Genomic DNA, 19,183 nt, shown 5'->3' on the forward strand with positions numbered 1-19,183 from the left:
GCCTCGCTGCGGGTGGGGGGCCTCGCTGCGTGGGGGGGGCCTCGCTGCGGGTGGGGAGCCTCGCTGCGGTCGGGGGCCTCGCCACTACCCACAGCCAGTGCTGCAGCTCCCGTCACAGTCTCTGTGAGAGACTGTCCACCCACACCCAGGGTGGGTGCTGAGTGGTGGCCAGCTCCTGTCTACCTCACAGGTCACTTGGGGGATCAAAGAAGGCAAAGGGCAGTATGGGGGGGGGATGCTGCTGGGATAAATGAAAGTCTAAATGCCTGGGATGTCTGGGGATAGGGGTGGAACACAGGATGGTGAGAGAGCTGTGAGGTGAAGCTAGGACATATGTGGGGCAAGCCTGTCTATCCGAGATACCTAAATCCCCAGCACTCCAGAGACAAAAGAGGATCAGATGTTCAAGACCAGCCTTGGGCTGTCTCAAGTGACCAAAGCATGCATGGTGGTTCATGCTTGCAAACCCAACATTTAGAATGCAGGTGGGTCGCTGCAAGTTCAAATCCAGCCTATGTAGCATGTTCCATGATAGCCAGGGTTACAGAGTCTTAAAAGTCCTGACTGAGGATGGAGAAATGGATCAGCGATGAGAACACTTTCTGCTCTTGCAGAGAACCCAGGTTCAGTTCCGAGCACCCTCATGCTGGCTCACAGCCATCTGTAACTCCTCTCCTGTTCTAGGAACAGATGTGGTACACTGGCAAAGCACTCATACATATGGTATAGAAGTAAATAAATCGAGCCGGGCAGTGGTGGTGCATGCCTTTAATCCCAGCACTTGGGAGGCAGAGACAGGCGGATTTCTGAGTTTGAGGCCAGCCTGGTCTACAGAGTGAGTTCCAGGACAGCCAGGGCTATGCTACTCAGAGAAACCCTGTCTCGAAAAAAAAAAAAAAAGTAAATAAATGCAGGCTGGAGAGATGGCTCAGCAGTTAAGAGCACTGACTGTCTCCTAGAGGTCTTGAGTTCAATTCCCAGAAACCACATGGTGGCTCACAACCATCTGTAATGGGATCTGATGTCTGAAGACAGTGTACTTACAGAAAATAAATAAATCTTTAAAAAAGAAAGAAATGTAAGTCTAAAGACAGTCCATTTGGGCCCAGCCTGGCCTGAGACTCTTAAATTATAAGAAAGTTCAGATTCTGAGCTGGAGAGATGGCTCAGTGGTTAAGAACACTTGCTACTCTTCCAGAGAACCTGGGTTCAGTTCCCATCGCCCTCATCAAGTGCCTCACAACTGCCTTTAAGTCCAGTTCTAGGGATCTGGCGCCCTCTTCTGGGCCCTGAAGACATCTGCATGCATGTGGTAAATTCAGGCACATTGGGGGATAGAGAGCTGGTTCAGCTAAGAGGACCAACTGTGCCGGGCAGTGGTGGCACACGCCTTTAATCCCAGCACTCGGGAGGCAGAGGCAGGCGGATTTCTGAGTTCAAGTTCGAGTTCTAGTCTACAGAGTGAGTTCAGGACAGCCAGGGTTATACAGAGAAACCCTGTCTCAAAAAACTAAAAAAAAAAAAAAATTAAAAAAAGGTACAAATGAGGGAATGTGCACTTAGTTGGCACCCCTGTATACCACCCCTTAGGCCCATGACCAGTGAGTAATAAGATTCTTGAGACAACAGCCTGTTGTAAGCCAGGGCCACACAGGTGATGCCACTCTTCCCATCTCCAGTGCTCTGGTGCCATTATTGGAGTCCTCACCGAGTGCTCATTGCTCCCTCTGCAGCTGCTCGTGGTCCCTGGCATCACCAGGCCCCCACGTGTGAGGGCAGCTGCATTGCAAAGAGGCCTGGCTCTGAGGAGAATGCCACGGCCGCTCGCCAGCTCCAGTCTGCACCATGAGTGATGAGCGTCGGCTGCCTGGCAGTGCGATAGGTTGGCTGGCATGTGGAGGCCTGTCGCTGCTAGCCAACGCCTGGGGCATCCTCAGTGTGGGTGCCAAGCAGAAGAAGTGGAAGCCTCTGGAGTTCTTGCTTTGCACGCTGGCAGCCACCCACATGCTCAATGTGGCGGTGCCCATTGCCACGTATGCCGTTGTGCAGCTGCGGAGGCAGCGTCCCGACTACGAGTGGAACGAGGGCCTCTGTAAGGTCTTCGTGTCAACGTTCTACACCCTCACGCTGGCCACCTGCTTCTCCGTCACCTCCATCTCCTACCACCGCATGTGGATGGTCCGATGGCCAGTCAACTACCGGTAAGCATGGGGCAGCCTGGTGCTCTTAGGGAGGGGCTGTGCAGGTGCATCTGCGCATACGAGGGCTCCTGCATGCTAGGATGGGTGACGGGGTTGAGGGCTGGCATAGTCTGGGACATGGTGTCGAGGTACTTATGGCTGAATGTTAGTGTAGCTCAGTGCAGAAGTGCATTGTGGGAGGGATGGGGCACGAATAGCTTTGAGTGAGGTGCCTGCTGGGTAGAGGCTATGGTGTGAGTTGGAAGGGGTGGTCAGGGCCCTCTGTGGTCCCATAGAGGCCTGTGAGTAACACCAGGATTCTCTCTCGTGCCCTGCTCCCTGCCAGGCTGAGCAATGCCAAGAAGCAGGCAGTGCACACAGTTATAGGCATCTGGATGGTGTCCTTCATCCTGTCGGCCCTCCCTGCCGTCGGCTGGCATGACACGAGCGAGCGTTTCTACACCCACGGCTGCCGCTTCATCGTGGCTGAGATTGGCCTGGGCTTCGGCGTCTGCTTCTTGCTGCTGGTGGGAGGCAGTGTGGCCATGGGCGTGGTCTGCACAGCCATTGCCCTCTTCCAGACGCTGGCCATGCAGGTGGGGCACCGGGCTGACCGCCGCGCCTTCACCGTGCCCACCATCGTGGTGGAAGACGCACAGGGCAAGCGTCGCTCCTCCATCGACGGCTCGGAGCCTGCCAGAACATCGCTGCAGATCACAGGCCTGGTGGCCACCATTGTGGTCATCTATGACTGCCTCATGGGCTTCCCTGTGCTGGTGGGTGAGGGTTGATGGGTAGGGAGCCTGTCAGGGATGTGGCTTCTAGGACAGCCCAGGGACTGGGCATCAGGTGGCTGAAATGGCAAACCTGACTTCTGAGCCATCAGTTAGCACTCCCATTTTATGGACTTGGCAGAGTTCAGAGAGGTATATGACTCGCCTAAAGTCAGGGTAGATGAGTGAGATTTGAACCCTCCACAGCTAAGACCTTTTTTGGTGTTTTGTTTTGTTTTGGTTTTTTTGGTGTTTCAAGACAGGGTTTCTCTGTGTAGCCCTGGCTATCCTGGAACTCACTCTGTAGACCAGGCTGGCCTTGAACTCAGAAATCCACCTGCCTCTGCCTCCCAAGTGCTGGGATTAAAGGCATGCGCCACAACTGCCCGGCAGCTAGGACCTTTTTGTCACACCGCAGGGGAACTTCCCCGGGATGCAGCAGGTAGGTAGGGAACACTGAGTTGGCATAGAGCAGGCCCCTAACCTTCTGTGATATTTTGCTTCACCCTAAGGACCAGAGAAGGTCAAATTAAAGACTCACTGGAAGAAAGCCTTTCTAGCCACAGTCCAGTGTGACTGCCTGGACTCTTCTGACCAGCCAGGACTGGGCTGAAGTCTCCACTCAGTTAACAGCTCCTGCCACAGAAGGTCCGGAGAGATGAGAGCACAGGCCAGGGCCAGCCTGCTCACAGCCAGGAGGGTTACATCCCTGGGGTGGCTCCAGGCCAGTGCTAGAGAGGTGCTGGGTCAGTGGCAGCTTCAAAGTCACACTGCTCCCAGCAGGCCCCGCCCCTCCCACTCTGACTGTGGGGCTGGATACCCCTAGTCCTGTGCCAGTGAAAATGGCTAAGAAACTGCCCTGAGAACCACTAAATACTATAAAGGCAGGGTGGGGCCTTAACGTGAGTGGGGTGGAGGCCCACCCCAGCATTCTCTCAGAACTGGGAAGTGGGTGGCATTGATGAAGCCCAGTGCTTAAGCAGTACTGAGCATTCTAACCTCATTCCATAAGCAGTACTGAGCATTCTAACCTCATTCCATGAGCAGTACTGAGCATTCTAACCTCAGGCTGGAGCGACGACTCAGTAGTTAATACACTGGCTGTCCTTGAAGAGAACCTGGGCTTGGTCCCCGTATCCACATGGTGGCTCACAAGCATCTGTAGGCATGCATACGGTGCACATCATACATACATGCATATATGCAGGCAAAACACAAATGCTTAGAGATTGAAACTATACAAAATCTGTTAGAAAAGAATTATTTATTATTATTATTATTATTATTATTATTGGTCTTTTTTTTTTAAGATTTATTTTATTGCCAGGCGGTGGTGGCGCATGCCTTTAATCGCAGCACTTGGGAGGCAGAGGCAGGTGGATTTCTGAGTTCGAGGCCAGCCTGGTCTACAGAGTGAGTTCCAGGACAGCCAGGGCTACACAGAGAAACCCTGTCTCGAAAAAAAAAAAACCAAAAAAAAAAAAAGATTTATTTTATTTATTATGTGTATGAGTACACATAATAGTACATATAATAGCTGTACAGATGGCCGTGAGCCATCATCTGTGTGGCTGCTGGGAATTGAACTCAGGACCTCTGCCGGCCCCACTCGCTCTGGCATAATTCACTGTAGCTGTCTTCAGACGCACCAGAAGAGGGTGTCATATCTCATTATGGATGGTTGTGAGCCACCATGTAATTGCTGGGATCTGAACTCAGGACCTTTTAAAGAACAGTCAGAGCTCTTACCCACTGAGCCATCTCACCAGCCCTAGAAAAGAATTCTTACCTTCTGCAGTGTGGGGTTGTTTTAGCCCATTTCACAGATGAGGAAACAGAGTCCCAGGGAAACTCAGGTGCTTTCCAAGGGTCACACAGACTGCAGAACAGACACGACCTGCCCATTTTTACTATTTTGGCATCATTAAACACTTTGCAAGCAGATGTGGGGACCGTGGTCAGGGGCTTAAAGGCCATCTGGTTAGACCCTTTGACTATTAGGTCTCCTCTAGGGTCTGAGCTTCTGGGTAGGTCAGAGCTGCGGCCCGAGAAGACACAGGAGTAGACAGAGAAGTGCAGGCTTGAGTCCTATTTCTTCTAGCATGTTCCTTTAGAAGCAGGTGGCAGTAACCCATGTCACATGCCCCATGGCACCCATGGGGCGGCAGCACAGAGGAGCGATTCACACAGCTGAGCTCTCTGCCTTCGGTCAGTCAGTCAGCCAGCCAGCCCTTTCCTAGTGGCCCGGAGCTTTCCGCCACCACCTTTAGACCTTCTTTTCCTCTGCCTTACAGATGGGGCAGCCGTGGCTAGGAGGGATGTTGTGGGGGTCAGGGGTCCCATGGGTCAGGCCTAGCCCTGTGCCCACAGGTGGTGAGCTTCAGTAGCCTGCGGGCTGATGCCTCAGCACCCTGGATGGTGCTCTGCGTCCTGTGGTGCTCCGTGACCCAGGCCCTGCTGCTGCCTCTGTTCCTCTGGACTTGCGATCGTTACCGGGCGGATCTCAAGGCAGTCTGGGAGAAGTGCGTGGCCCTTATGGCCAATGATGAGGACTCTGACAATGGTAAGGATGGCCTCAGGGTGGTCCCCGGGGAGGGCGGCGCCTGGGCGAGATCGCTGCGGGTGGGGTGAGCTGAACATTAGTGATCTGGTATACCCTAACCTCCTGGCACTTAGCTGACCCTGTTCTCCACCGCTATATATTCCTGTGACAATACAAGTGACAATACAAGTCGGTACTGTAGGCTGACTTATGCTGTGCGCCAGGAGCGGCAGCCCGTGTGGGTATTTAGTCCCATGCAGTTCCCACCCTAAATCTCAGACGAGCAAATTAGCTTAATATGGCAGCCTCCAGATTCAAAGCCAAAGTGTCCCGTAGCTGGGATTTGAACCCTTGCCCGCCCTTTTCTGAAAACTAGTCCCTTGCTTGTGAGGATTCCCTAAAGCCTTCCCGGATGCTCCCCCACAGTCCTAGGCTTCTGTCCTATCCTGCAGAGACCAGTCTAGAGGGCAGCATCTCCCCCGACCTGGTATTGGAGCGCTCCCTTGACTACAGCTATGGAGGTGACTTCGTGGCTCTGGACAGGATGGCCAAGTACGAACTGTCTGCCCTGGAGGGAGGCTTGCCCCAGCTCTACCCTCTGCGGCCACTGCAGGAGGATCGGATGCAGTATCTGCAGGTAGGTTGAGGCAGAGCAGAGGAGCCTCCTATGTCTGTGATGCCTCCCCTCCCCCCTCCCGTCCTCCCTCTTTCCCTCTTCCTCGCCCTCTCTCCCCCCTCTCCTCTCTCACACAATCTATGAGGGTGGGCCATGTTCCCCGTGCTCTGGAAAAGGGGTCCATTGGTGTCTTGTGCTGTGAACCTTCCCATGAGCCTTCGCTCCAACCTACCCAAGCTTCAGCCAACACCCAGCTTCAGAGAGGTTGTCACCTGCCCCAAATCTCACTTCTCCATACCAGGGGGCCCTTGTCCCTGACCCACACACTGCTCTGCAGGGCGCGGGGAGGCATCGGTGCGGGTTTCCAGGAGGGCAGCCCTGTTTCAGCCCGGCCGGGTGCTCGCAGGTCCCGCCCACCCGGCGGTTCTCCCACGACGATGCGGACGTGTGGGCGGCCGTCCCGCTGCCCACCTTCCTTCCACGCTGGAGCTCGGGCGAGGACTTGGCAGCCCTGGCACACTTAATGCTGCCCGCGGGCCCCGACCGGCGGCGCGGGAGCCTGCTGGCCTTCGCCGAGGATGCGCCCCCGTTCCGCCCGCGCCGTCGCTCGGCCGAGAGCCTGTTGTCCCTGCAGCCCTCGTCCCTAGACGGCGGCCCGCGTCGCGCCCACGACTCGCCTCCCGGCAGCTCGCGTCGCCGCCCCGGGCCTGGCGGCCGCTCCGCCTCGGTATCGCTGCTGCCGGACGCCTTCGCGCTGACCGCCTTCGAGCGAGAGCCGCAGGCTCTGCGGCGCGTGCCCGCCCCGGCGCGGCCCTTCCCCGCTGCCCCCGACGGCGCGGAGCCTGCTGAGGTCCCGACGCCCCCTGGTGGCCGCGCGCAACGCAGCCAGGGACGCCGGGCCGCGCGGTCGCACGCGGGGCCCCTGCAGAGCAGCCTGAGCGCGTCGTGGGGCGAGCCCGGCGGCCTGCACGCGGCGGGCTGCGGCAGCACTAGCAGCTTTCTGAGCTCGCCCTCCGAGTCCTCGGGCTACGTCACGCTGCACTCGGACTCGCTGGGCTCTGCATCCTAGGACCCCCAAAGACAGAGATGCCACGCAGACGGAAAAAGCACAGCGCCACAGGTGTTAGGAGCTACTAAGCGCCACCTGCTCTAGGGGTGAATGGATGGTGGACTCTGTGCCCCTCTTACAGTTCTTTCCTTCTGGCGTCGCCTGGAGGGACGATTGGCCGCCCTGGAGGGCTGAACAGATCGTGGACCTGGTGCTGGGCATGGCATCTCCCAGGAAGGGATAGGCTGTGCCTGTGTAGCGAGTGACATCTGCACATTTTGTACAGCTCTGAGGCTAGACCGGGACGTAGGGAACCTTGAGACCCGACCACGTTCTCAGAGAAGCTTAAGCTCGAAGTCACGACTGCATCATCCCGCACTGCCGCAGCCTCACCTCAAGGGTGTGGCGTGTATAGTGTCCACAAACACAGGGGTCTTCAGAGCCCAAACAAGTTCTATTGAGCAGGCTTTCTATGTAGCCTGCCTCAGTTTCCCTATCTCCGAAGAGTGGATAGATGACCATGATACATCTCTCAGGGCTGTTTGAAGAACACTCCCGGGCTATGTGCCCTCGCACTTGAATGGACCAGGTGTGAGAGGTAGTGAGAGCCCTTTGTTAGGTCAGCCCTCAGCATGTGGGCCCCAGATTGAGGGCCCCTCAGTCTCAGTGACCTTTGCCCTCTTGGAGACTTGCCCCACTTTAGCTAAAGCACAACACCATGGGTATATAACAGCCACCTCGATCCCTGTTACTGTCCCCATGCTCAAGATTCCACCGTATTGCCTGTCTCCCACTATATCGGCTGCCTCCGTGGTCCTGCTGCGAAGGCTGCGGGTGCCTGGAGCAGAGAACCAAAGCACGTGGAAGTGGACTTGTGTGTCTTGGCGCCTGTCTCCAGGTTTGCCTCCCACCTACACAGGCAAAGTCCCTGGAAAGGGTGTCTTGTACCCCACTTATCCCGCAAGAAGGGCTTGGCTCCTGAGTAGACCCCTTTCTGGGTCTGGGCCGAGCCAGGGACATGGGTATCTCCAGGAGAGACTGGGAGCTGGGAGCGGAGGGGTACAGCTGGTGGACCCTCTGTGTTGGGACTTGGAGATAGTCTCTAGGCCAGCACAGAGCCAGCCTGTGTCTCCTTGTTCTCCTTGAGAGATGGCCAGGCCAGTCTCCTCTCCCTCTGCAGACAGACTTCCAACCCTGGCTGGGGCTGGGGGCTGGGGACTGGCCTATCCTAGGCCTTAGATCTCTGTCATCCCTGCTTAAGTGAAAGATCAGCTACCACGGAAGAGCAGAGTAGGGGACTTCGGTCCCTGTTGCCTCTGGAGAAGTTGCCTCTGGCTGTTTGCTGCTGTGCCTTCAGGGACTGACATGTCATACAGGGGCAGAGGCCACCAGCTAGCCACTGTCTCCCTCACAGGTCTCAAATGACCAACTCACCACTTGGGTTTCACTCTGTATTTTGTATTCAATGGCAATACTTGTAATGGGGACATAGTCCCCCTAAGTCACTCCTAATTTTTACAAAACTTTAAGGGCAAACCCTAAACCGAGGGCCCTAGGCATCTAGGGCTCTTTCGCACACCCGGTTCAGCCTCCCTGTTTGCTGACAGCTGTAAGGACCTTGGCCCTGGGGTTACTGTCGAGAGAGCTATCTCTAGACCACCACCCAGCCCAGAGGCAGGGATTCCTTTGTAGTTTTTTTTGGGGGGGTGCGGGGGAAGCATTTCTTTTCTGTACAGGACCCAATAAAAATTTCCTCATGGTTTGCACACAGCCTTCTGAGGCTGGTTTCATAGAAACCCGTTTTTGTGGGGTCAACTAGCTGCCCCCATCCCAAAATATCTACATCTAGAGCCTGAAGCCTAAGCCAGTACATTTCCTTGGACTTGCCATGTCTCCAAGCAGGTGTTTCAGTCCCACCTGGCTAGCGACACAGACAATAGGAAGCAGCATGTGGGCCCCAAAGCCCGTGGTCCTCTGTCACAGGTGGCACGTGTGATAAGGGCTAGGGTTTGACCACCACTGTGAACTTGATTCACTACTAGGACTGGTTATGTTCCCTGCGAGATCATTGGCCTCGCGACATTCTCTGATGCCTCTGAAATTCACCAACTCCTCTGTCTGGTCCTCGCTAAGAGGCCGCCACCTCGCGGTAGGAGAGAAAAAACTTGGCGTTTTTCCCACCCGGGGAGCTGACCAGAAGCCACTTTGAGATAACCACAGCTGGAACTTCTGCACTCGTCCTTGCTTCAAAGAGCCTGTGTGGGGGGTGGCGTGGGTTAGGGTGGGATAGCCAAGTTGCAGAGAATCCTGAGAAGGCCGGCAAGTTTACCCGCAGGGCAAGAGTTGCCCCAAACTTGAAATTACCCCGTAGATAATTGGTATTTGTGGTGCACTTAGGTCCCAGTCTCTGTATTCACGCCCAGTCTTTATTCATAATTGTATGTTGGTAATAGGAGGTGCTGGGATTTCGAACTGGACCCCAGACTGGTCCATGACAGGAGCCCTCACCCCAACACAGTCGAAGCGCAAAGTAACTAACAGGCTCTTAGTTCCAGTCTAGGGCTCAGAAGGCACTACAGTGGTCTTTTGCAGAACACAAAATGCTCAGGTCCCAGCAGTGCTACGCAGGGATGGGTGGGACCTGGGACTCTAGACAGTGGCGAGGCGCTGCGTCGGGCAGGCAAAGTACCTTAGGGGCGGAGCCAATGCTCCGCGCCAGCGCGCCGCAGCCATAGGTATTTGCGCAGTTGAGGGCCTGAGAGCGCGCGCTGGCAGAGTGGGATCGGTGCAGAGGGGTGATGGTTTGCGATGGTGGTGAGAGGGTCTTGGGTGGTAGTAGGATGGGAGCCCCTCGCTGAAGGGGCGGGGCCCGGCGCGCTTTGTGTCGATGGGAACCGAGCTCCGGAGGCCGCTTGAATGGACCAGGGCGGGACAGCAATTCTCCTCGCTGCGAGGGGTCCACTCTGCGCAGCTAGCAACCGAGACCTTCCCACCGTGACGCAGCCGCGGAGAGGGGGCGGGGCGGGCTGCCAGTCCCGGGTCCCTGGGAAAGGGATACAGCTCACCCGTCCCCTCCCATCTTCTCTAGAATCGGGAGGTCGAGAGCTGGTCTGGCTGTAGTAGATGAATTCACCTAGACGTGCAGACCCGATTCGCCAAAGGCTCCGTGGAATTCCCTGCAGCCCCACCAGGCCACCGACTGATAGAGTCCCTGCAGTCATCATGGGTGCCCCCAAATAGTTTCCCTAGACTAGACGGCGGAGTGATTGGGCTTGGGGGGTGGGGCGGGGGTGAGGGCTTGCTTGAGTCTAAATCCTTGCCTAGGCCTCACCAAGGTCGCCACACGCAAAACGCAGGTCTCGGACTCTCGGCCTGGCAGTTTGATGCAGGTTGTGGTGCCAGAACGTCGGTGGAGGACTCAAGGAGACCTCCAGAGAGAGGGAGAGGGGACTGCGGGGAGTGGGAGCCACCTGCAGTGCGACCAGGGGACCAGATGGCCGGGAGGCAGGGGTTGAGAACGGAGACCGCCTGTGGGTTGGCGCTGTCCGTGGTGCTGCCTGCCCTGCGCTGGAGCAGCAGGGGGCAGCGCAGGCCGCTGTCGCCCTCTCCGGGCCGAAGCCTCTGGTCCACGCCAGGCAAGCCGCCTTGGAAGCCGGACGGGTAGTCCACCCCACTGGATACTGGCCAGAGACCTAGAGGAAGGAAGGGAGGAGAGAAGGGAGTAGAAAGGAAGAGGTGTGGAGGGAAAAAAAAAGGGAGACACGAATGAAGACAAGAAATAAGACGGTCTTATTGGGGCAGACCTGTGCTCACACTCCGCCTGCAATCCCACAGCCAGACAGGCCTTAGCTTCCCTTCCCCACATCCGCGCCAGCTAGGTGGTGGACCCTGCTAACCTAGCTGTCCACCTCAGCTTCCTCTCCATTCATCCCCCACCCGACCCCAGGATATCGCAGGCTCTCCATCCTCCTGCCTCAGCGAGCCCCCATGGCTAGCTGTCACATGCCCCTCTCAGGGTCACACTGTGGATCGTCACTACCTTGCAGTGAGTTCTGGAGGCTTCTCATGTACTTAACACTCAGCTCCAGGATATCAGCCTTCTCCAGCTTTCGTTTCCTTATCTGCGGAGCCGTAGAAAGATGTTCTTACCGGGGCAGCTGGGAATGGGCCGGACTAAAGACTCCCCTCTCCCGCCTTACCTGATGTGAGTAGTGTCCCTCCAGAAGAGACCTGAGCTGCTCCAGTGACACGTTGATGCGTGCACGGCGCTTCTTCTCCATCAGAGGCTTGGAGATCTGTGAACCAGCAAGTAGGTGTTAGAGGAAAGGCCGCAGCTTTCAAGGCCTCCATTCCCTCCAGCCCAGGGGTTCCCACTTCCAGGGGTTATCACTCCATACCCTTCAGGACCACAGACCTTTCGGAAGCTGCTGGCTGGGCCACTGAGGCTGCCTCTCGATGTGGGCTCAGTGCCCATGTTGTGATGTTCACACAGGCTGTGGGCTGCGTTGCCTTTATAGGGCACCTCGTTTACATGTCAATAGGAACTAGAAAAACTCAGGGGGGGAGGGGACAGAAAGGGGCCCCTTCCAATAGCCCAGGCCACCTCTGGCTTTCTGGCTTACCCACCCCCCTCCTGCTACCTCCCTTGACCCACTACTCCTCCAGTCTCTCTTCCCAAGCCCATCCTCTGCGGGCATTGTTGGGAGCTACTGTAGGTTCTGGTCCTCACCACTGTGTCTGCTTGCCAAGTCCTGGCTGCTTCTTATCCAACATTCTTCTGGTGGTCCTCTGCTATGGTGGGGAGCTTTGGTGGGCCTGGGGCCATCCTGATGATGATGGAGCTCTAGGGTGTCCTGAGGCCTGATAAAGATGCTGAGGCAAGGATGTTGGCCAGGGATGCTTTTCTGCTCCCTTCACGCTCTGGCCACGCTGAGATGCTGAATTAGTCGCTCTAATGTCAGGACAATGTAGCAATTTTCTGCCTGTGGTTGCTCAAAGCCAGTTGCAAGCAGGGTCTGTGGGGGCCACGCAGTAACATGTGTCCCATTAAAGCGTGCAGCCCGCCTGCAGGGCCACAACAGGCCTCCTCCTTCCAAGGACCCAGTGACTGGACTGTTGAATGATAGGACCCAATATGGAGGCTTGTAGCTGGGAGGTAGACGGCCCCACTTCCCGGCCCTGGGGTTCCAGGTTTGTCACTCCGGTGAAGGACCAGTCTCTTCAGAGAAAACATCTGAGCCACGTGCGCTGGTGCACATCTTTAATCCCGGAACTCAGAGGCAGGCAAATCTCTGAGTTCAAGGCCAGCCTGGTTTTAGAACAAATTCCAGGGACAGCCAGGAGAAATCCTGTCTGGGGATGTGATGGGGAGCAGAGAGAGAGAGAGAGAGAGAGAGAGAGACAGAGACAGAGACAGAGAGAGACAGAGACAGAGAGAGACAGAGAGAGAGAGACAGAGAGAGAGAGACAGAGAGAGACAGAGAGAGAGAGACAGAGAGAGAGGCAGAGAGAGAGAGACAGAGAGAGAGAGACAGAGAGAGAGACACAGAGAGAGAGACACAGAGAGAGAGACTGAGAGAGAGAGACAGAGAGACATAGAGAGAGAGACAGACAGAGACAGACAGAGACAGAGAGACAGAGACAGCGCCCACAGCTGGGGTTCAGCTCCTGTAGACCTTCTGCTAAATTCAGTGAGTGGGAGTGGGGACGGCTGATGCTCTGAGGAGAAACCAGACTACACTGTAGGTTTCTGTACACCTTTCCATTGTCCACATTGTGGGGACAGAGGAAGTCCAGCAAGGAGGCTCTGGGAGCATCTATAGGGCGGACTGGGCCCTTCAGCAGGGCTGGCGTCCCCACACCAGGGAAGTTTGACTGTAACTAACAAGAAGGCTAACTTCCTGCGAAAATCTCGGGTTCAAACCTAGATAACTCCTTTTCTTACACTCTCCTGGTCTTAGTTTGGGGGGCAGGGGAAGGGGCAGGAGACTGAACTAGCGTTCCTGACAATGCCTGTGAGGCCATAGGAAATCTTCCAAGTCGTGCTGCATCCACTTTGACCAAGTAATGGGAAGGAAGAGGCCTCTGTGAGGCCTCAAGAGGATATTGCTGGGTCAAGATGCCCCCCAGACCGGGCACCGTTTTAACCCCCTCCACTTGCTCTTGCTCTGGGCATTGATGGGCCTCGTCTACGGCTCGTCTATGGCCTAGCAGCGTGGAGAATCGAGCCCCGCCCTCACCCTTTCAGGACCAGAGAAAGGCGATCACAACTCTGGAACGTTCTCCTGCCGTCCACCCCCCGACCCCCTCCCGCGCCTTAGGGCGGGAGGGCCAGGTCTGGGTGGGTTTAGACCCTGGGCTGGTGATGGGGACTGAAACCCAGTGGCGAGCGCTGCCACGCGCCGAGTAGCTTTAAAGCGCTCGGGTCAGCCGGCCCGGGAGGCCCCCTTGCGAGTAGCTATGGCTCTGGGGCTGTGGCGGCGCGGTACAAAGGCTCCGCAGGGCAGGCGGGCGGGAGGCAGGGCACAAAAGGAGCAGCCGAGTGTTAAGGGCATTGTGCCGGGCGCACAAAGCGGCGCCCGCGTCCGCCTTCTCCAGGCCAAACTCCCGGCGCCCCGCGGCGCACGGGCTTCCAGCTGCAGCACATCTGTAGGAAGGCCGAGCGCGCGCCTCACCTGGGCGGGTCCTTTCCACCCTACTTGCTCTTAAGCCAAGCCAGCAGCGGGGCAATTTGTCTTGTAATTACAATACTTCGTCAGAAACTGTTGCCCGCGCCTTTCAGTCCAGTGCATTAGCAAGCCAATGGTGCTGTGCACAGCTCTCCGGACGCACCGTGGGACGCCGGGCACTGGGCCCGCCCCCTCTCCAGAATTAGAGTCACTATAAAGTTCCCTTCTCTGGCCCCTGCCCGCACCCCAGTACCCAGGGTTGTCTGGCTCATCACCCCCTCAGAAACCTACGCCCAGGGATCCCGGCCGCACTCGTGGGTGGCTAAATGTTTCTTAGGTAGTGGAAAATTGACCACAAAACGCGCTAATGCGCTAATTTGCAATGTTCTGTTCTGGCTGAAGGAGGCGAGGCCCGCCATGGGCAGGGACCCGACTCTCAATGGTTGCGCTCTGCTAGGATCTATTTAACAGGCCTGCAGCCCGGCTGCCTCATACCTCCCACTGCCTGTGGGACAGTCCTTGGAGGGGGGTCTCTATGTGTGCGGACTTCTCTGCGGTTCCTTCCTCTGTTGCTACAAAACACCTCCCCAAGCCTGCTCCTGCGGCTGAGGGTCGTGCAAGATCACGCCCAGGAGGGACCCCCTTCTCCTTCTCCCCACTCTCTTTTCCCAGAGCTCTGAAACAACCCTCCTCCTTCCATCACAGCAGCTTCCTCCAGGCAGCCTCTTCTCCCACTAAGTTAGACCTTTGCATCCAGCAAGGTCACTGGAGAAGACGACAGTTAATGAGATGCAGGCTGAGGACTGGCGCTCCATCTGCCCTCGAGGACGTCTTACCTGTGTCCACAGGCAGATGGCACCCAGGAGAGAGCTTTCCCAGAGGTGAGGAGAGGCAGCTGCTCACCTTGTCCTCTCTGATCAAGCTGTATAAAGTACTCTCCCTTGAACTGCTTGGAAGGTCATGGACCAACTTAGAAACCCTGCTTATGCAAACGGAGATGTAGGCCACCAACTCCCGTTCCATCTTTAGCGCTCAGGGTCCCCAAGACACCTGGAAAGGAGCACAGGCCCAGGAGGAGTAGGGAAACCCAAGCCCCTTTTGCTCATACAAGGAAAAAAATAAGTTCCTCTTAGAATTCCTGGGGGCTCTCAGCCCACCTCCACTCTCTCCCCTTTCTCACACTTTGGAAATTAATCGGGAAAAGGGGCCCTGTGCCTTCCCCATTTCATTTCTCAAATTTGGCAAAAAGCACACATGGGTCTGAAAACAAAGTGGGACAGGGGTTTGAAGCCTCCCAAAATAGTCCCAGCTCCCATCCAGAGCCAGAGCCAGCAGCCTGGGTCCTTGGTGGGAGCCACTTTACTCCTGTACTGCCAGCTTCAAACCTTGAGCCCGGCACAAACTGCTGTGGGTGCTGGTGGGCACTGGAAGAAGCCTGGTCTCCTGCAGATGTGTCTCAAAGTGGGATGAAGAAGTGACCGCTGTGTGTAATTAACTACCAGGGGCTCAGCAGAAGCCCTGAAATGACTCCAGCGATTGTCTGCAGACAGGGTTGGAGAAGCTGCAATTCTTTAACTCTCTTTAGCTGTGTTGAGACTTCCAATAGCCCAGCAGCCAAGGGCCCTTCAGGGAACAAAGGCGGGGACTTCAGTGAGTGCGTGGACACTGGCCAGGCTGGCCCAGCTCAGGAAGAGTGAGTTCAGAGAGACCCTCTTTGTCCTGGCCTTTTGTGTCTCCCCTGAGCTGGCTCTAATCTTTAAATATTTACCCGACCCTTTTGTGCGCATATGACTTATGCACCGTGGGCTGATGAGCTAATAAATCACGCGTCATTTACCAGGCTGGAAGGTGGTGCTTTCATTTCTCCAGCCTGGGCCTCAAGAGGGAAAACTTTCTTTTGGAAAACTGGGCTGTCTCTGGCAGAGGTCTATAGCCACACTGGGCAGACTCCTCACTGCCCTCGGCTTCCACGTGCACTCTGTGTAAGCCAGAGGCTTTGAATAACCAGGAGCTGAGAGGAGGGAGCTGGGGGCGGTGGGGGTGGGGAATGTTCTGAAAATGACTGGTCTGGCATCCATCACAGAGGAGGGGGATATGAGCCTCCTGGGGTTTCCCCCTGCTTGGCTTCAGGCGTGGACAGGAGCCACATTCCACCAGGGGATTATTTTGTGTGGGGTGAGCTGCTTGCTTATGAGGCTCGTTAAGTGTCCATGTTTGTCTATGCCATGCACCTTTGTGCCTGCCTTGGGCTTACTCTGCTGTGCTCTCCATAGTCTCTCTTGCTCAAAACCATGATGCTTAAGAAACAAAATGCTGGGGGCTGGAGAGGTGGCTCAGTGGTTAGTACATACTTGAGGAGGGGCTGGAGAGGTGGCTCAGTAGTTAAGAGTACATACTGTTCTTATAGAAGACATCTCACAACCACCTATAACCCCAGTTCCCTGGGTGGGTGGGTAGGGGGTCAACTCACCTCTGGCCTCCACTTGCAGAAATAACATGCCCCAATATCAAAAGCAACCTGCCCAGCTCGCTGTCAAACCACAAAATACCTGTGCCTTTCTGTAGCTACTTACATATGTGTGCATGTGTGTCATCACAACATATCCCCAGCCCCTTTAAGTAGACTCAAAATGAGAGCTGGGCCCAGGCAGGAAAGCTGTTAGCCTGTGGTGGTAGCATATTGAGATGGGGAGGCGTGGGCTGCAGAGGGGTCCTTCTGCTCGAGAAAGAAGCCCTTTTGTGCTTGCCTGGAAGCTCCCAGGACAAAACACATTCAAATGCTTATTCTCAAGAAAAAGCAAGCGGGGCATCCCAGAACTGGCCATTTTCTGACACCCACTCTGGGTACAAAGTGTGTCCACTCCATCAGACTTCTTTCCTCTCCTATGGGAAGAGCCTTTGTTTCCCTGGGCATCTGAGTGTATCCCTGTGTGACTGTATCCTTGTGTGACTGTATCCCTGGGTGATATGCAAGCCCCCTGTGTGACTATATCCTTGTGTGACTGTATCCCTGGGTGATATGCAAGCCCCCTGTGTAACTGTATCCTTGTGTGACTGCATCCCTGGGTGATATGCAAGCCCCCTGTGTGACTGTATCCCTGGGTGATATGCAAGCCCCCTGTGTGACTGTATCCCTGGGTGATATGCTAGCCCCCTGTGTGACTGTATCCTTGTGTGACTGTATCCCTGGGTGATATACAAGCCCCCTGTGTGACTGTTCCTCTGGACATATGTACTCTTTGTGTATAACTGTTTCCTTAGGTGCATATGCTCTTTGTGTGTGACTATGTAGCTGAGTCTATATGTTCTGTGTGTGGCTATTTCTGAGTATTTGCACTCTCCAGTGGGACTGTATCTCTGGTTATATATATGCACTCTGGATGTATGATTGATTTGCTAGCTGTAGGCATTCTTTTGGTGAAACTTTTCCTGAGTATATGCATTTTCTGTGTGAAACATGGCCAGATTGTATAAATATGCCTGCTTGCCCCTCTCCTTCAGCACTCCACTATGAGTTCTTGGCCCTGACAGACCAGCAATTCCTAAAAGTTCCCATCCCCTGCAGGGCAGAGCACTTCTTTTCCTTTCTCCTGCCTCTGAGATAGGACTGGGGCCTCAGAGGAGATGACCCACAGAGACAGGATGGAGTTGCTCAAGCTCTCCTAACCCCAAGCCCTTTGTCAGTTAGACTTTGCTTGGTGCCTAAGAGTGGAGATCAAAAGCTCAGGGCCTGAAAAGACTAAGGAGGGGTTTCCACCAGAAAGGGTTTCGTGCCTCAGAGTCAGGAGCCCTCCCTCAAGTGAGGAGCAAGAAGCACCCTCTAGTGGCTCAGATGTGTCCCAAGTCTGGGAGGGACTCCTGTTCTCAGCCCTGTAACATTAAAGCCCAGGCCTCCTGCCAGTGTGGTGCAGCAGGTGTCACCTCTATGTCCTGCTTAGCCTAACTTAGGACTTGCCTCAGTCAAACTGTGCATGTCTGTGGGGACTGCATTCCTCAGGCAGGTGGTACTGTAAGTCTGAGCAGATGAGCCAGCCAGCCAGGAAGCAGCGCTTCATCATGGTTCCTGCCGTGACTTCTGTCAGGGATGGACTATGGCCTGCAGCTGTTAGGCCACGAACCCGCTCCTCAGATTCCATTTGGTCAGCATTTAAGCCTAGCAACAGAAAGGAGACTAGAAGGCCTTATTTGGTGTGCGTGTGTTGCTGGAGATTTGAAACCATTCCATCTGTTTCTAGTTCCCATCGCCTCACTTTGACAGATGTCTCCCGAGCACGGTCTCACCACAGCGCAGGCCTCCAGAGGTTACTCTAGTGTTATTCTTCCAGTTCCCTGTCTGTCACTGAAGGAAGTCAGGGTCAGAACCAAACGAGAGCTCAGCAGAAGTCACAGAGAATGCTGCTCGGTGGCCTGCTCCCTCGCCCATACTTAGCCTTCTTATATAGCCCAGGAATACCTGCCAAGGAATGGGCCCTCCTACATCAGTTAATAATCAAGAGGATCCCTCCCAGGCACACCCACAGGCCTCCTCAGATAACTCTAGGCTGTGCCACTGTGACAAAGTAGGACAACAGACAACCGTCCATCCAACACAGCGAAATCATGACTCCAGTTTACAGGAGCCACCTGCCTGAGGTCACCAAAACAGGATGCAGAATGTTAGAATCTGTGATGGCAAGCCTGGCTTCTCCATCTACGTGCGCACACATCAGGGCTCCTGCCAGGACTCGCTCCTGAGGTACATGAAGGCTCGCCACAGCCTCACCAGGGCCTGTCTCTCATCTTGGTTAGGCTTGCTCTTCCTGGCTCTGCTTTTCAAACCCAGCACCAGCTCCCGGCTCCTCCGTGGTGCCCCATTTCCAGCAGCTGGCAAGGACAGGCAGTTCTAAGGCCTTCCATGGAGCCTGCTTACCCTGTAGCCCAACCAGGGCCTCTCCCCTGGACTCAAACCAAATGGACCCCACATCTAGCCTTCAGTTAGAAGGCATGACCCTGACTTGTCTAGCACCAGACAAAATCTGGGGTGATGGCTCACACCTGAAATTCCAGCCTTCAGGTGGAGCAGAAATTCAAGTGTCTTTTCCGGATATCTAGAAAGTTCGGGGTGTCCTGGGCAGATACACTGTCTCAAAAAGCAAAACAAAGCAGTGTGCAGTCCCTGCCTTCCATTCCAACAACCAGGAGGCAGACGCAGGCGGGTCTCTGTAAGCTGGATCTTTTAGCATTCTTTCTAGGCTCCGCCCCACAGTTACCAGGCAACATTCAGAGAGGCCTGGCTTACTACGGAAAGGGGCTGGCTGTTTGCCACTCCTGGCTCTCTGACTCTCACTCTCTCTCTGACCCTTTTCTCTCTCTCACT

General features: G+C 55.5%; 2 protein-coding genes across 5 annotated transcripts in view; one reads left to right on the plus strand and one right to left on the minus strand.

Moving 5' to 3' along the window:
• Gpr153 (G protein-coupled receptor 153) overlaps nucleotides 1–8,929 on the plus strand; it is a 12,476-nt gene extending 3,547 nt beyond the window's left edge. The window contains exons 1-6 of one of the 4 annotated variants that reach the window (XM_031379620.1): nucleotides 211–485; nucleotides 1,734–2,201; nucleotides 2,527–2,956; nucleotides 5,324–5,516; nucleotides 5,948–6,132; nucleotides 6,449–8,929. In XM_031379620.1, the coding sequence (XP_031235480.1) occupies nucleotides 1,846–2,201; nucleotides 2,527–2,956; nucleotides 5,324–5,516; nucleotides 5,948–6,132; nucleotides 6,449–7,180 (1,896 nt within the window). In that variant the 5' untranslated portion in view covers nucleotides 211–485; nucleotides 1,734–1,845 and the 3' untranslated portion in view covers nucleotides 7,181–8,929. Of the gene's footprint in view, nucleotides 1–210; nucleotides 486–1,679; nucleotides 2,202–2,526; nucleotides 2,957–5,323; nucleotides 5,517–5,947; nucleotides 6,133–6,448 lie in introns of those variants that run through there. The other 3 variants (XM_031379618.1, XM_031379617.1, XM_031379621.1) reach the window with 3 other exon arrangements.
• Nucleotides 8,930–9,570: 641 nt separating this feature from the next.
• On the minus strand, nucleotides 9,571–14,870 carry Hes3 (hes family bHLH transcription factor 3). Its single transcript, XM_031376997.1, has 5 exons — nucleotides 14,664–14,870; nucleotides 11,889–12,174; nucleotides 11,359–11,454; nucleotides 11,199–11,280; nucleotides 9,571–10,851 (listed from the first exon to the last, which is right to left on the minus strand). Exons 3-5 carry the CDS (start codon nucleotides 11,437–11,439, stop codon nucleotides 10,487–10,489), a joined length of 528 nt encoding a protein of 175 aa, XP_031232857.1. The 5' UTR covers nucleotides 11,440–11,454; nucleotides 11,889–12,174; nucleotides 14,664–14,870; the 3' UTR covers nucleotides 9,571–10,486.
• Nucleotides 14,871–19,183: the final 4,313 nt, after the last annotated feature.

Source organism: Mastomys coucha, unplaced genomic scaffold (genome assembly GCF_008632895.1).
Source record: "Mastomys coucha isolate ucsf_1 unplaced genomic scaffold, UCSF_Mcou_1 pScaffold18, whole genome shotgun sequence".
NCBI classification, from domain to species: Eukaryota; Metazoa; Chordata; class Mammalia; order Rodentia; family Muridae; genus Mastomys; species Mastomys coucha.

Bases quoted from the DNA above. Each gene is read 5' to 3' on its own strand.
- Hes3 (XM_031376997.1), bottom strand. From the start codon at position 11,439: ATGGAGAAGAAGCGCCGTGCACGCATCAACGTGTCACTGGAGCAGCTC. The intron at 11,281-11,358 runs GTAAGGCGGGAG...ACGGCTCCGCAG, and splicing joins AGGGACACTACTCACATCAG to ATAAGGAAACGAAAGCTGGA. The intron at 10,852-11,198 runs GTAGTGACGATC...TCCTTCCTCTAG, and splicing joins CCTCCAGAACTCACTGCAAG to GTCTCTGGCCAGTATCCAGT.